At 42.5% G+C, this 16,516-nt stretch overlaps 1 protein-coding gene across 1 annotated transcript; it reads left to right on the plus strand.

The window, feature by feature from the left end:
• Positions 1-11,990: 11,990 nt before the first annotated feature.
• Positions 11,991-13,189, plus strand: LOC109219459 (F-box/kelch-repeat protein At3g23880-like). The gene is made up of 2 exons (XM_019383919.1): positions 11,991-12,576; positions 12,648-13,189. The coding sequence occupies exons 1-2, from the start codon at positions 11,991-11,993 to the stop codon at positions 13,187-13,189; spliced, it is 1,128 nt and encodes a 375-aa protein (XP_019239464.1).
• The last annotated feature ends 3,327 nt before the right edge of the window (positions 13,190-16,516 follow it).

The following is a 16,516-nucleotide window of genomic DNA, read 5'->3' on the forward strand; positions in this document are numbered from 1 at the left end:
ACCATTGAGTTTTGAGTGGGCATTTGACCTCCGATTTGGGAGATTTTTATATGGTTAGACTCGTGAGAGTACGAGGGTTCTGAAAATGTGAAAATTATTCGATTCCGAGGCGTTGGCCTGAAGGGCATTTTGGTCATTTCACCTAATTTCACGACGTAGCTTTGAATTAAATTGCAAAACCAGTTGTTTGCGATGTTATTTACAATGTGTAATTGAATGGAATAGATTTGGGCCATTTGGAGTCGGATACTCGTGGCAAGGGCGTGGTTTCTAGTTGATATTGAGCCGGTTCGAGGTAAGTGGCTTGTCTAACCTTGTGCGGGGGACCTTTCCCCTTAGGGTTTTGTTATTTGGTATTTGAGAGCCTCGTACGCGAGGTGGCAAGCGCGTACTTGAGCCAATTGTTGAAAATCCGGTTTTTACTTAAGATATTGCGATTTAGTTCCTTTCATATTTGCTTTATTCTACTTGAAATTATAGCCTGTGTTAGATTAGGAAAGCATGTTTAGTTGATTTAACTTGTCAAATTGCTTAAGTTGCCTTAACTGTACTACGTGAAGCATGCTAGGCCAGTACTACCTGTTGCTTTTCTTTTGCACTTCATTTCTGTGAACATTCTGGTTGTGGTTGCGCTTTTATATTGGGACTACGGATGTGGGATTCCGGTAGCTCCCCCTCCCCCCCTTGTCTGTTTACTTTTGGACTACGGGTTCGATTCCCGGTAGATCCCCCTGCACTTTTACTTTGGGACTGCGGGTTAGATTCTCGATAGATCCCTCTGCACTTTTACTTTGGGACTGCGGGATAGATTCCCGATAGATCCCCCTGCACTTTTACTTTGGGACTGCGGGTTAGATTCCCAATAGATCCCCCTGCATATTTATGGTTGGACTATGGGACGGTATCCCGGGAGATCCTTCGGTTTGGCACATGAGTTGGACTACGGGACGGTATCCCGGGAGACCCACTGGACAGTTGAGTAAAGGGATACAGGATGGTATCCTGGGAGGCTCTCATTGTTATCCTTGGTATTGAACTGTAGTCATTCTGTGTTTATTTTGTTCTTGTGTAGGTTTTATTGCCTCGTTGACCTGTCTTATCTCACTGTTGTACTCATTATTTCCGTCAGATTTTTCATACTGTTGATTATTATTATATTTTACCTCAGTAGGGCCCTGACCTTCCTCGTCACTACCCAACCGAGGTTAGGCTTGGCACTTACTAAGTACCGTCGTGGTGTACTCATGCCCCTTCTGTGCATGTTTTTCATGTGCAGACCCAGGTACCTCTACTCAGGCGCACTATCCTTGAGGTGTGGAGATACACGGAGACTTCGAGGTATATCTGCCACGTCCGCAGACCAGGAGTCTCTATTCTGTTCCAGCTTTAGTACTTAGTTTATTCCCTTTCTCTCAGTTGCTTAGATATTCTGGAGTTAGAGCAGCGTACTATGTTTTTGTTAGCCTGTGGTTCCTGTGAGTTTCCGGGTTTTGGGTTAAGATTTTGACTTCCGCGATTTATTTTTGAGTTGTATATTCCTGGTTGCACTTATTTACTGTTTTCTTCTAGTTTTGCTTAATTAAATTTAATGTTTTCGCAAGTTATATAAATATCCGCATTGTTAGGCTTACCTAGTTGTAGGAACTAGGTGCCATCACGACATGTTCATGGAGGGTGAACTGGGGTCGTGACAAGTTGGTATCAGAGCTCTAGGTTCATAGGAGTCACGGAACACAGGCCGGTTTATTAGAGTCTCGTTGATCGGTACGGAGACGTCTGTACTTATCTACGAGAGGCTATGTAACCGTTAGGAAACTTTCACTTCATTTGACTCCCTGTCGTGCGAAATTTTTGACATCACAATCCTAAAACTTCTGCCTTCTATTCTCTCACAGATTTTGAGGACACGTGCTACTCGAGATGATCAGGCACCCGCGCCCCCTACTGCAGCCGTCAGAGGTCGGGGCCGGGGTAGAGGCCGAGGACGCGCCCGTGGTGCAGCGAGAGCACCTGCGCGAGCTGCCGCCGAGGTACCATCAACACTTCCAGCCGGAGTTCAGTCACCTTACAGGTCTACGGCTACTACTACTCCAGCTCTTCAGGAGACTTTGGCGCAGTTCCTGAGCATGTTTGGTACGTTGATTCAAGCGGGATTGATTCAGGTTGTACCGACTACTTCACAGATCGGGGGAGGGACCCAGACTCCTGCTGCCCTCACTCCAGAGTAGCAGGTTCCCATTGGTCAGGTTCTAGACGTCATGGCGACACAGCCTGTGGTCCCGGTTTAGCGGGTGGTGAGGACCTCTCGCCAAGTATGAGACAGGTGGGTCTAGGAGAGAGAGGGCAGACGTGGTCAGGAGGGGGAGTATAGAGGAGTGAGTAGGCCTCGTAGATTGGGGAGGCCCGTTGGTCCTTATTTTGGGAGAAGAGTACGACACGGTGGAGGTTTTGTGGTTCAGCCAGCTCAGTCTGCATCCCAGATTTCACACAGAGTTTCAGGTGTTCAGGGGTCTTGGAGTACCCGTACTGCACAGTTTCCACCGCCACGTCGGCCGCGAGGTTGCTTTGAGTGTGGTGACATGTGCCATGTGGTGAGGTATTGCCCCAGACTCGGGAGGAGTGCACCTCCACAGACTTCTCAGCCACAGCGCGTCCCGCAGAGTTCTCAGGCTATGGTTACAGCCCCAGTTGCTACCCCACCTGCCCGTACCGAGGTTGTTGCCTCCGATTCTTTCATCGCAGGTATTGTCATGGTTTGTTATATGGGTGTATCGGTTCTATTCGATTTAGGCTCCACCTATTTGCATGTGTCTTCTTATTTTGCTCCGCATTTGAGTGTACCTCGGGATTTCCTTGAGTCTTCCTATTTATGTTTCTACTCCTGTGGGAGATTCTCTTGTTGTGGACCGCGTTTATTGGTCATGTTTGGTTACTATTCATGGTTTTGAGACCAGAGCAGATTTATTGTTACTCAGTAAGGTTTATTTTGATATTATTTTGGGTATGGACCGGTTGTCGCCCCATTATGCTATTCTTGATTGTCACGCCAAGACCGTGACGCTGGTCATGCAAAGTATACCACGTGTTGAGTGGGGGGGGTGCTTTAGATCACACTCCCAGTAGAGTTATCTCTTTTCTTAAAGCTCAGCGTATGGTTGAGAAGGGGTGTGCCGCGTATTTAGCTTATGTGAGAGATGTCAGTGTTGACACCCCTTCTGTTGACTCAGTTTCAGTGGTACGGGACTATCCCGATGTATTTCCAGCTGATCTTCCGGGCATGCAGCCTTATAGAGACATTGATTTTGGCATTGATCTGTTACCGGGCACTCAGCTCATTTCCATTCCTCCGTATCGTATGGCTCCTCTTGAGTTGAAGGAGTTGAAGGATCAGTTGCAGGAATTGCTTGGTAAGGGTTTTATTCGACCCAGTGTTTCACCGTGGGGTGCTCCTGTCTTGTTTGTGAAGAAAAAGGATGATTCTATGCGCATGTGTATTGACTACCGTTAGTTGAACAAGGTTACAGTGAAGAACCATTATCCTTTGCCTCGTATTGATGATCTGTTTGACCAGCTTCAGGGCGCACAGGTGTTTTCTAAGATCGACTTGCGCTCAGGTTACCATCAGTTGAAGATTCGGGAGCCAGATATCCCGAAGACTGCCTTCAGGACTCGGTATGGTCATTACGAGTTCCTTGTTATGTCATTTGGGCTGACCAATGCCCCAGCAGCTTTCATGCATTTGATGCACAGTGTATTCAGGCCATATCTGGACTCGTTCGTCATTGTTTTTATATTCTGGTGTATTACCGAACTCGGGAAGATCATGAGCAGCACCTGAGGACCGTGCTTCAGACCTTGAGGGAGAAGAAGTTATATGCGAAGTTATCAAAATGTGAGTTTTGGCTGAGTTCTGTGGCATTCATAGGCCATGTGATTTCTAGTGAGGGTATTCGGGTGGATCCGAGGAAGGTAGAGGCCGTGCAGAGTTGGCCCAGGCCGTCTTCAGCTACAGAGATTCGCAGTTTCCTTGGCTTGGCGGGCTACTACCGTCGCTTCGTGGAGGGATTTTCATCGATTGCTGCCCCTATGACTAGATTGACCCAGAAGGGTGCCCTATTTCAGTGGACACAGGAGTGTGAGGCGAGCTTTCAGAAGCTCAAGACAGCTTTGACTACAGCCCCAATTTTGATGTTGCCTACCGGTTCGGGGTCTTATACTTTCTATTGTGATGCCTCGAGCGGTGTTGATGCAGGGTGGTAGGGTTATTGCCTACGCTTCCAGACAGTTGAAGATACATTAGAAGAACTACCCTGTCCACGACCTTGAGTTAGTTGCTATTGTTCGTGCCTTGAAGATCTGGCGTCATTATTTGTGCGGTGTGCCTTGTGAGATTTATACTGACCATCGGAGTTTGCAGCACTTGTTCAAGCAAAAGGACCTAAATTTGCGCCAGAGGAGGTGGTTAGAGTTGTTGAAGGACTATGATATTACTATTTTGTATCACCCGGGCAAGGCCAATGTAGTGGCAGATGCCTTGAGTCACCGGGCGGAGAGTTTGGGGAGTTGGCATATTTACCAGCTTCGGAGAGGCCTATGGCGATGGATGTTCAGGCCTTAGCTAGCCAGTTTGTTAGATTGGACCTTTCGGAGCCCAGTCGGGTTCTAGCTTGTGTGGTTTCCCGGTCTTCCTTATTTGATCGTATAAGGGAGCAGCAGTATGATGACCCCCATTTACTTGTCCTTAAGGACCTGGTTCAGCATGGAGATGCCAGAGATGTGACCATTGGAGATGACGGGGTATTGAAAATGCAGGGCCGGATTTGTGTGCCCAACGTTGATGGTCTTCGAGAGTTGATTCTAGCAGAGGCCCATAGTTCGCAGTATTCTATCCATCCGGGTGCCGCGAAGATGTATCAGGACTTGAGGCAGCACTATTGGTGGAAGCGGATGAAGAAGGATATAGTTGGTTATGTGTCTAGATGCCTCAACTGCCGGCAGGTGAAGTATGAGCACCAGCGCCCGGGTGTGTTGCTTCAGCAGATAGAGATTCCAGAGTGGAAGTGGGAGCCATCACCATGGACTTTGTATCGGGACTTCCACGGACCTTGAAGAAGTTTGATGCCATTTGGGTCATTGTGGATCGGCTGACCAAATCCGCTCATTTCATTCCTGTGTGTACCACTTATTCATTGGAGCGGTTGGCGGAGATTTATATTCGGGAGATCGTCCGTCTGCATGGTATTCCTGTTTCTATCGTTTCGGACAGAGGTACCCAGTTTACATCGCGGTTCTGGAGAGCCATGCAGTAGGAGTTAGGTACTCGGGTGGAGTTGAGCACAGCATTTCACCCCCAGACGGACGGACAGTCCGAGCGCACTATTCAGATTCTTGAGGATATGCTCCGTGCGTGTGTGGTTGAGTTTGGAGGGTCTTGGGATCATTTCTTGCCATTGGCGGAGTTTGCTTACAACAACAGTTATCAGTCCAGCATTCAGATGGCTCCGTATGAGGCTTTATATGGTAGGAGGTGTAGATCTCCGGTGGGTTGGTTCGAGCCGGGTGAGGCCAGGCTATTGGACACAGAGTTAGTTCAGGATGCATTGGAGAAAGTTAAGACGATTCAGGATAGACTCCGTACAGCCCAGTCTAGATAGAAGAGTTACGCGGACAGGAAGGTTCGTGATGTTTCATATATGGTTGGTGAGCGGGTTCTGCTTCGGCTTTCGCCTATGAAAGGCGTCATGAGGTTTGGGAAGAAAGGGAAGTTGATTCCGAGGTTTATTGGCCCTTTTGAGGTCTTGAGGCGAGTTGGGGAGGTTGCCTATGAGCTTGCCTTACCTCCCAGTTTGGCCGGAGTTAATATGGTATTTCATGTTTCGATGCTCCGGAGGTATCACGGTGGTCCGTTTCACGTGTTGGATTTCAGTTCAGTCCAGTTAGACAAGGATCTATCCTATGTTGAGGAGCCAGTGGCTATATTGGACAGACAAATCAGAAAGTTGAGGTCAAAGAGCATTGCTTCAGTGAAGGTTCGGTGGCGGGGTCAGCCAGCCGAGGAGGCGACTTGGGAGACCGAGCGGGATATGCGCAGCCAGTACCCTCATCTTTTCACTACTTCAGGTATGTTCTCTATGCTCGTTCGAGGACGAAAGAATGTTTAAGTGTAGGAGGATGTGACGACCCGGCCGGTCGTCTTAAGAATTTACGCCCCGATCCCCCATTAACTGCTTCCCCTAAGTTCATTTCTGCTATTTTGGTTTGCCGGGACGTTCGGTGTTGAGTTTCAGAGAGTTTTGGGACACTTAGTCTCTAAATGAGAGCTTAAGTGTGGAAAAGTGGTCCGTAGTCGGCACAGTGTCAAGACGACCTCGGAATGGAAATCTGATGGTCCTGTTAGCTCCGTTAGGTGATTTCGGGGTTGGGAGCGTGTTCGGAATGTATTTTGGAAGTCCGTAGCTCTTTTAGGCTTGAAATGCCGAAGGTTGAATTTTTGAAGTTTCTGGTCCGATAGTGAGTTTTTGATCCGAGGGTGGGATTGGAATTCCGAGAGTTACAATAGCTCCGTCATGTCATTTGGGATGTGTGTGCAAAATTTCAGGTCATTCGGACGTGTTTTGGTTAGGTTTTTGATCGAAAGTGCATTTTGATGGAATTTGAAGTTCTTAGGCTGAAATCCTTGAATTTATCGAGTTTCTGACGTTGTTTTAGGTGGTTTAAGGATTGGTACAAGTTTGAATGAGGTATTAGGTGTTATTGGTGCTTTTGGTTGAGGTCCCAGGGGCCTCGGGATGAATTCGGATGGTTGACGGAAGGTTTTTGGAATTTAAGAGTTGCTGAAGACTGCTGGTACCTGTCATAACCGCACCTGCGGTTTGGGTTCCGCAGGTGCGGAGCCGCAGAAGCGGCCTGATCATCACAGGAGCGAAATTGGGCTCCCTCAGCTTTTTCCGCAGGTGCGGAAGACCTACCGCAGATGCGGTTACGCACTTGCGAGGCCCCTATCACAGATGCGGCCCTGGGCCCTTTGTGTGAAACTGCAGAAGCAGTAAGTGTATCGCAGAAGCGGCAACCGCAGGTGCGGTTTAAGACCGCAGAAGCGGAAGCCTGGAATTTAATGAAAAACCGCAGAAGCGGTAAATTGGCCGCCGAAGCGGGACCGCAGATGCGGTCCCTTGTCCGCAGAAGCAGAAATACCTGTGCAGATATAGAAATTTCGAGGGTTTGATTTCATAAGTTAGAAAAAATCAAGTTGAGCTCGGGTAAGGGCGATTTTCAGAGGGTTTTGAAGAGGAGATTATTGGGTAACGTTTCTCTAATCCCTTCTAGTTATATTTCATCATTTTGTAGTTAAATCCATCATTAAAATTCGAATTTGGGATCAAAATTGGAAGAATTTGGGGTTTGAGTGGGCATTTGACCATTGAGTGGGCATTTGACCATTGGAAGAATTTGGGATCAAAATTTGGAAGAATAGGCTAAACCATTGAGTTTTGAGTGGGCATTTGACCTCCGATTTGGGAGATTTTTATATGGTTAGACTCGTGAGAGTACGAGGGTTCTGAAAATGTGAAAATTATTCGATTCCGAGGCGTTGGCCTGAAGGGCATTTTGGTCATTTCACCTAATTTCACGACGTAGCTTTGAATTAAATAGCAAAACCAGTTGTTTGCGATGTTATTTACAATGTGTAATTGAATTGAATAGATTTGGGCCATTTGGAGTCGGATACTCGTGGCAAGGGCGTGGTTTCTAGTTGATATTGAGCCGGTTCGAGGTAAGTGGCTTGTCTAACCTTGTGTGGGAGACCTTTCCCCTTAGGATTTTGTTATTTGGTATTTGAGAGCCTTGTACGCGACGTGGCGAGCGCGTACTTGTGCCAATTGTTGAAAATCCGGTATTTACTTAAGATATTGCGATTTAGTTCCTTTCATATTTGCTTTATTCTACTTGAAATTATAGCCTGTGTTAGATTAGGAAAGCATGTTTAGTTGATTTAACTTGTCAAATTGCTTAAGTTGCCTTAACTGTACTACGTGAAGCATGCTAGGCTAGTACTACCTGTTGCTTGTCTTTTGTACTTCATTCTGGTTGTGGTTGCGCTTTTATATTGGGACTACGGATGTGGGATTCCGGTAGCTCCCCCCCCCCCCCCCTTGTCTGTTTACTTTGGGACTACGGGTTCGATTCCCGGTAGATCCCCCTGCACTTTTACTTTGGGTCTGCGGGTTAGATTCCCGATAGATCCCCCTGTACTTTTACTTTGGGACTGCAGGTTAGATTCCCGATAGATCCCCCTGCACTTTTACTTTGGGACTGTGGGTTAGATTCCCGATAGATCCCCCTGCATATTGATGGTTGGACTACGGGACGGTATCCCGGGAGATCCTTCGGTTTGGCACATGAGTTGGACTATGGGACGGTATCCCGGGAGATCCACTGGACAGTTGAGGAAAGGGCTACAGGACGGTATCCTGGGAGGCCCTCATTGTTATCCTTGGTATTGAACTGTAGTCATTCTGTGTTTGTTTTGTTCTTGTATAGTTGTTATTGCCTCGTTGACCTGTCTTATCTCACTGTTGTACTCATTATTTCCGTCAAATTTTTCATACTGTTGATTATTATTATATTTTACCTCAGTAGGGCCCTGACCTTCCTCGTCACTACCCAACCGAGGTTAGGCTTGGCACTTACTGAGTACCGCCGTGGTGTACTCATGCCCCTTCTGCGCATGTTTTTCATGTGCAGACCCAGGTACCTCTACTCAGGCGCACTATCCTTGAGGCGAGGAGATACACGGAGACTTCGAGGTATATCTGCCACGTCCGCAGACCAGGAGTCTCTATTATGTTCCAGTTTTAGTACTTAGTTTATTCCCTTTCTCTCAGTTGCTTAGATATTCTGGAGGTAGAGCAGCGTACTATGTTTCTGTTAGCCTGTGGTTCCCGTGAGTTTCCGGGTTTTCGGTTGAGATTTTGACTTCCGCGATTTATTTTTGAGTTGTATATGCCAGGTGGCACTTATTCACTGTTTTCTTCTAGTTTTGCTTAATTAAATTAAATGTTTTCGCAAGTTATATACATTTCCGCATTGTTAGGCTTACCTAGTTGTAGGAACTAGGTGCCATCACGACATGTTCATGGAGGGTGAACTAGGGTCGTGACAAAGCCACAATGTAATGACTCTATTACAAAGACTTCAACTAACTTGTGATTCACTTACCACAAACCATTTTGTCACTCACTAGTTACAAAGACTTTAACTCAACTAACTTGTAACAACACTATAACAAGCCACTTTGTAATAACTCTATTATAAAGATTTTAACTCAACTAACTTGCAACAACACCATTACAAGCCACTTTGTAATAACTATATTACAAAGACTTCACAACTCGACTAACTCTAGCCAAGACACAAACACAAGGGTTTATGATTTGCAAAGGGTTTCCTACACAATGTTTCTAACTAAGCTAAGTAGGAGTTACAAATGAAGAACAAATAACAGAGACTCAACAAACCTAAGGACTTAAGATATCTTCAATCTTTGGATCTGGTCCTTGAGGTTGCAGCAGCCTTGTTCTTGAGAGAGGTTGTAGCTAGCACTTGAGAGAATATTTTCTTTTCTAATTTTGCAAGTTTTTAGTCGATTGTCTTGTGCCTTGCACCAGGTTGTTATACTACAAAAGACATCACCATGGTGATGTTAATTCATATTGGTGATGTCAAATCTTGGTTAGTACATGCCTCTTCCCAATGGGAAGTGACTGCCGTACTGTCTGCTGCACTGTCGCGTGTACAGTTACAGACAGTCACTTTCTGCAGTTGTTTCCAGCTGTATAGTTGACTCATACTTCTGTCAGGGGAACACCAAGGGATCAGGTCCCTAATCTGGTTCTTGTGAATCTAAATGCACACTGCCCAGATTATCTTGAGTCGATTAACTTGAATGATTGTGTCAGGCATGCTTCAGGTCTTTTATCTGGTTCTCTCATGAGGTGAGTTGTTTTACCTTCCTTGATTGTATTTATACATGTATGACAACACTTACAATGATGTAAGCAAGGTAGGTAAAAAGCCGTGTCCACAGAAAGTTGACTGCTGCATTGTTCTAGTGCAGTAGCGTGTACAGGCAGCAACTTTCCAGCTGGAGAGTTGATTTCATACACTCTCATCGGGAACTGGTAGGGACCTGTTCCGTCAGCTGTTCCTTCCACTCTGAAGAGTTGAGTTATATCCCACGCTGGATCCAAACCTGGAACTGTGTGATCTCAAGGTCTTGTAAATGTGTAACAGGTTCTTTATCTGGTTTTGGATGGTAAGTTTGTTAGATCATCAAAACATAAAGTAAAGTACTTATGCCCAAAATACTTGTAACCTATCAAAGGGGGTCTGATATTTCATAACACACGTTGTAACACGTATCCAAGGTAATATATTATTATTTTTCTCTATCGTTAGCTTTTATCTCATTCATCAGTATTGGTCACATTGAGCCCGAATCGAGGGTGAACATTTCACTAAGGCTGAAACTGTCCCGTGCGCGTGGTTTGAATTTATTTTTATCTTTTCTTGTTCAATCTAATCCAATTTGTTGCTTCGTGTCAAATTAATCCGCGTATCCTTAAAACCACCTACAAATTCAATTGTTATCCGATTTTGGGGTTAAACAAGATTTAGAGCCAAGCTGCCAAAAATTGCTTATTTTGAAAAACGCTTTTATTCAAAAGTGCTTTTTGAAAAAGTACTTTTGTACAATAGCAGTTTGTGTTTGGTCAATTCGTTTGAGTAGTGCTTTTTGCAAGCTCATTGTATTCGACCAATCTTTTAAAAAGCACTTTAAGTATTGAATTACGAAAAGGAAAATAAAGGTTCAATTTTCGATTAGTATTATTTAGAAAAGAAAAATAATTAAAACTTTATTAAAAACATATTCAATTAAAATATAAAACGTAAAGTAAAAATATAAATTAATAATTCTAACTAATATAAAATATAGTTATTCTAAAGCAATAACATTGAGTGTTTGGTATTACTTATTATTTACATGATAATTTAATTATGTCAAAATACATCATTCAATACAAATTTAAAATATACTCTTAGGAATAGGAGAAAGAGAATAAAAATATGATTAAAGCACAAAGAGAAGAAATGTATAATAGAAATAAAAACAAACCTTCTTTCTTCCTTCCTTGCTTTCCTCTTTTTCTTCTTGCCCTTCATGAGCCGAGAGTCTATTGGAAACAACCTCTCTACCTGCATTAGGTGGGGGTAAGGTTTGCGTACAGACTACCCTCCCCAGACCCCACCTATTGGGATCATACTGCGTTTGTTGTTGTTGTTGTTGTTGTTGTTAAATAAAAACAAAAAGGAAAAGAAAAAATTATTAAATTAATGAGGGATAATTTATAAAATATAAATTTATTGTAAGGTTATATTTGTCTTGAATAAATTAATTTTCTGCTTCTGCTTTTTGGAAGAAGCTATAATTTGTAGCTTCTCTCCAGAAATAGAAAAACTACTTCTGATTTTGCTTAGAATTACTTTTTATTTTGGTCAAACACCTTAAATTATTCCAAAAGTACTTTTTAACCCAGAAGCTTGGTCAAACAAGCTCTTAATTACCATCTCAGTAATTAATTTCACTTTTTTTGCTTAGTCATCAGTAATTTGAAAGGTTAAACTTATATATAGCGACATTTTAAATAATTCTTATACTATCCATTGTTAACTAGTTATGACATATCATGTTAGACTAGTGCAACATACAGAATAGCAAGTAGCAAATATATAAGTTGAGTTTTGGTAGGGTTCGTGGGAAAGAATCGTCATAGTATAAATTCCATAAAGGAAAAGAATTCTTTTTCCTCACAACAAGTCTTGAATTTCAATTTCCTTCTCCTATGTTACTTCATTCTCCAATATTATTAAACCCTAATATATAGGAAGCTGTTTTTCCTGCGCCACAACTTGCCCCCCAACACATAATAATGTCAAAGGAGACGAAGTTACATAAGAAGCCAGCCTTTGAAGATAGTACATCCATTGTTCCATGTGATATCTTATATCGTATCCTTATTAATCTACCTGTTAAATCTTTGTTACGTTTTCGATCTGTTTCCGCACCATGGAATTCTATAATCTCTGAGGAAGAATTCACAAAAGCTCACCGTGATCATTCCAAAGCTTTGGTACGTAAAAAACTCTTGTTACAAAGAGCTTTTACCTCCGAATTCAGGTTTATGGACTTGGAAATTAGTCCACAAGTTGCCATAGAAAGGCAACTCTTTCCTCTAAAGATATTCAATGATGATCATGACGTTTTATGCTCACATGATGGATTGGTACTATTGAAGAAACGTAAGTCTAATAAGACATTTATTTTGTGGAATCCATCAATCAGACAACAACGAACTCTCCTATGTCCATATCCGGAAGCTTACGATGACGACGACGACGATGAAAGAATGCTTCCTTATGGTTGTGGGATGTGTTATGATTCTAGTACTGATGATTACAAAATTATTTCGATCTATAACGAGTTTTATGCTGTTTGGTCTATGAGAAATAGCAATTGTTGGACGGCATAAAAAATCTTCCTATAGTAAAGCAAAGTCTTTTTAGTTTAAGTGGAACAACTAATTCAGGGACATATTACTATGGTCAGGGTATTAGCACAGAGGATTGTGTATTTTGGTCTCTAAATCAAGAAGTTGATCATCTGGTATGTAAAGCTTCAACAATTATATATTTTGATGTGAAGTCAGACGAACTGAAAGTACTTCCAAAACCAAAATTTACAAGTGAAGATGATCAATTGTTTCGTTTGACTACTTTGAAAGGTCGCCTCAGTTTATACGGTAGAAAAACCACTGATAAAGACTTGGACATTTGGATCATGGAACGAGATGGATGGAAATGGTTAATGAAAGTTTGCGACGTACCATTAGGGTTTTGCGAGCATTATTTTGAAAGATACAGTGAGCTTTTGTATTGCACAGGAAATGGTGATATTGTATTTAAAGGACCAACGAAATACCATTTCTCCATCTATAATCCTAAACAACAACGATTTGTTACAAAGGTTTGTATATCGAATAATTTCGAGTATGAGTATCCTCCTGTCACCTTGTGTTTGGATATCCTATATTTTCCCAGACTCAGTGTCGTCATGCACGAGGAGGAGTAACTAGGAATGTAGGTCATAAATTCCAGAAGACAATTGTAATATCAAGACCGTTTCGATCAACAGTAATCTTATACTATTATAATTTTTCGTTTTGTAATCTTCTTAGAATTCATCTTCTGATTCATACGATTGAATTTTTGTTTTATTTTTGTTTTCAGTGTTCAGCTATTTTCAATCTAGTTTGCGACATAATTTCATATAAATGTTAGTATTTGCCATTCTGTATAGGAGTAGTGAGTAGTAGGCTGTGAGCTATCTATACCATATATCTCTATCCTAACAATAAACAATTTATACAATTTTTCCTGTGATTGCAGCATTTACTACATGAAGGAGTGATCCAAACTAATTAGCCCACGTATAAAACAAGATTGACTCCCACAAATGACGTGCATGGAGCAAAAATCATAGATGATTTTAGAATTTAATTTGTTTTGTTGTATATTGGATAAGTAAAAAAGAATGGTGTCACGATCCAAAATCCAATCCATCGTGATGACACCTAACCCAACCCGCTAGGTAAGTCAATTAACAAAATAACATAATATAATAACACTGATGTGAATCAAAGATGAGATAACTGAATTTTATACAACTTTCCCAGGACTGAAAGTACAAATCATGAGCTTCTAAGATATAGAGTTTACAAAACTGGTTTGAAATAAAATACATTATTTGTCTGAAATATACATGAACATATCTGAAATACTAAGGCTACCAGGATCAAGAAGCAACTATGACTGGGACGCAGGTACATCTTCAGATCCAGCTCCCGCTGTACGCAGCAACATCCAACATCTGCACACAAGGTGCAGAAGTATAGTATGAGTACAACCGACCCCATGTACTCAATAAGTAACAAACCTAACCTTACGTTGAAAGTAGTGACGATCTGGGACAAGGGTCCGAGTCCAACTCCAATAACCCACCACAGTTCAAAACAATATAATAAAAATGGTACAAGAAAATAACTCAGAGATAAGATGCTCAACTCATTCATAGTTACGGAATAGACACACTTTTCAAGTATAACAAAAAATTCTCAATTCTTTCGCCGAAATCACCAAAATTATGGTAAGTCTGAAAACTGTTATTTTTGCCACAAATCTTTCAACAATAATTAAGATATTTCATTTTCAGATAGCATGAGAGAAGTACGTATCTTTACCAACATGTTGATAAGCAAGTGAAATCATAAATGTCACCAAAAACTGGATAGCATAAGGAAATGCATCTCTATGCATGTATCTCAAGTGCGCATGTCAAATACAGTGCCTCTCTGTGATGAACTCATATACTCACATTCTTAGAGTACTCAATCTCATTGTCTCATACTTTCTACTCATCGCGCTCAATCACTCGCCACACTCAGTCACTTAGTACGCTATAGTATCAATATCTCACAATCATGCCCTCGGCCTCACTCAGTCATCAATCTCTCCAGTCTCTCGGGCTCACAACACTCATGTTAAGCAGCCCAAGTCAATGATATGAGATGCGATAATATACAATAACAGATATTGAGATATGATATGTAATGATGAATACGACTAAGTACATAGTTGCAATTAAGCAAATAACTCAACAACAAGGAACGACCATTGTGGGCCCCAATAGACGAACATATAGCCTAAACATGATTTCTAGCATAAATTCCAGCTCAAGAGCTCTAACACATAGAGTTACAGTAAAAAAAATATTCAGATAAGGTAGCTACACAATTCTATGGAACCGACTAAATCACAATTTCTACAGTGCACACCCACACGCCCATTACCTAGCATGCGCGTCACCTCAACATCAATCACATAGCACATAATTCAGGATTTTATACCCTCAGCAGCAAGATTAGAAGTGTTACTTACCTCGAACAAGCCAAATCCAATACCGAGCAAGTCAAACGATGCTCCAAAATGTCATCATGCGCGTACCGACCTCCGAACGGTTCGAAACCCAATCCTTGTGATGAAATTTGCCTCCAAAATCTCTCCACTCCGAAGTCAATAGCTCAATATGTGATAAAAATGGCCAATCCTCGAACTTAAAGCATTATACCAGCGCTTATCGCATTTGCGAACCAAATTTCCGCTTCTACGGACACGCATACGCGGCCCAATCTTTGCTTATGCGAACAAACAACTCAACAGCCATCGCTTCTGCGGAACATCACTTCGCACCTGCGCGCCCGCAGGTGCGGCTCTGCCATATCGCACATGCGCCATACCTCGCCCCTGCAACCCAAGGCACCGCTTCCGCAGGTGCGGCCCATTTCTTGCATCTGCGGAGCCTTGCTCCCAGTTCCACTTCCGCTCCTGCAACTCTTTTGTCGCTTTTGCGGTTCTGCACCTGCACCCATAACTCCTCCAGGTGCGGTAATACCAGAACTAGCAGCCACAGCAATTTGCAATATGCGACAAAATAATTTGAACCTCGTCCGAAGCTCACCCGAGCCCCTCGGGACCCTGTCCAAATATACCAACAAGTCCCATGACATAACAAAGACCTACTCGAGGCCTAAAATCACGCATAACAACATCTAAACGATGAATCGCACTTCAAATCAAACTTAATAAACTTTTGAACTTTCAACTTCCAAAACTCGTGCCGAAACATATCAAATCAACTTAGAATAAACTTAAATTTTACACACAAGTCCCAAATGACATAACAAAGCTATTTCAATTCCCGAAACCACATTCCGAATTTGATATCTTCAAATTCAACTCTCGGTTAAACTTATGAACTTTCTAAACCTTCAAATTTCATTTTTTCGCCAATTTGTGCCGAAACCTTCTAGAAACATCCAAATGCAAATTCGAGCATATGCCCGAGTTCAAAATCACCATCCGCACCTAACGGAACCATCAAAACTCCATTCCGGGGTCAAATTGACAAAAGCCAACTTGGTCAACTCTTCCAACTTTAAGCTTCAACAATGAAATTCATTCCTCCTAATCGATTCCGAATAACCTGAAAACCAAAACCGACGATTCACACAAGTCATAATATATCATTTGATGCCGCTCAAGACTACAAATTGCTGAACGGAATGCAAATACTTAAAACCACCGGTTAGGTCGTTACAAGTACCGGGCAAACTGGAGCATGGGTTACCAAACTCCGATACATGGCAATGGCTAGAAAACAGAAATACCGGCTAGTTAGATTTACCAGTAACAATTGTAGTAAACTAACTAGAGAAGAGAAAATACTTAATTAATCGTTTTAGTAAACAACAAGCATTTGCATCACTTTGTTCAAGATATACCCTTGTTGCTCCCGTTTAAGTGAAGTATTAATTAAATGAGACGGTTAAGAGAGATAACG

Source organism: Nicotiana attenuata, unplaced genomic scaffold (assembly GCF_001879085.1).
Source record: "Nicotiana attenuata strain UT unplaced genomic scaffold, NIATTr2, whole genome shotgun sequence".
Lineage (NCBI taxonomy): Eukaryota > Viridiplantae > Streptophyta > Magnoliopsida > Solanales > Solanaceae > Nicotiana > Nicotiana attenuata.

Excerpts from the sequence above, each read along its gene's own strand:
- LOC109219459 (XM_019383919.1), top strand. The coding sequence starts at position 11,991 with ATGTCAAAGGAGACGAAGTTACATAAGAAGCCAGCCTTTGAAGATAGT. Across the intron at positions 12,577-12,647 it reads GTCTATGAGAAATAGCAATT|GGACATATTACTATGGTCAG; the intron begins GTTGGACGGCAT and ends CAACTAATTCAG.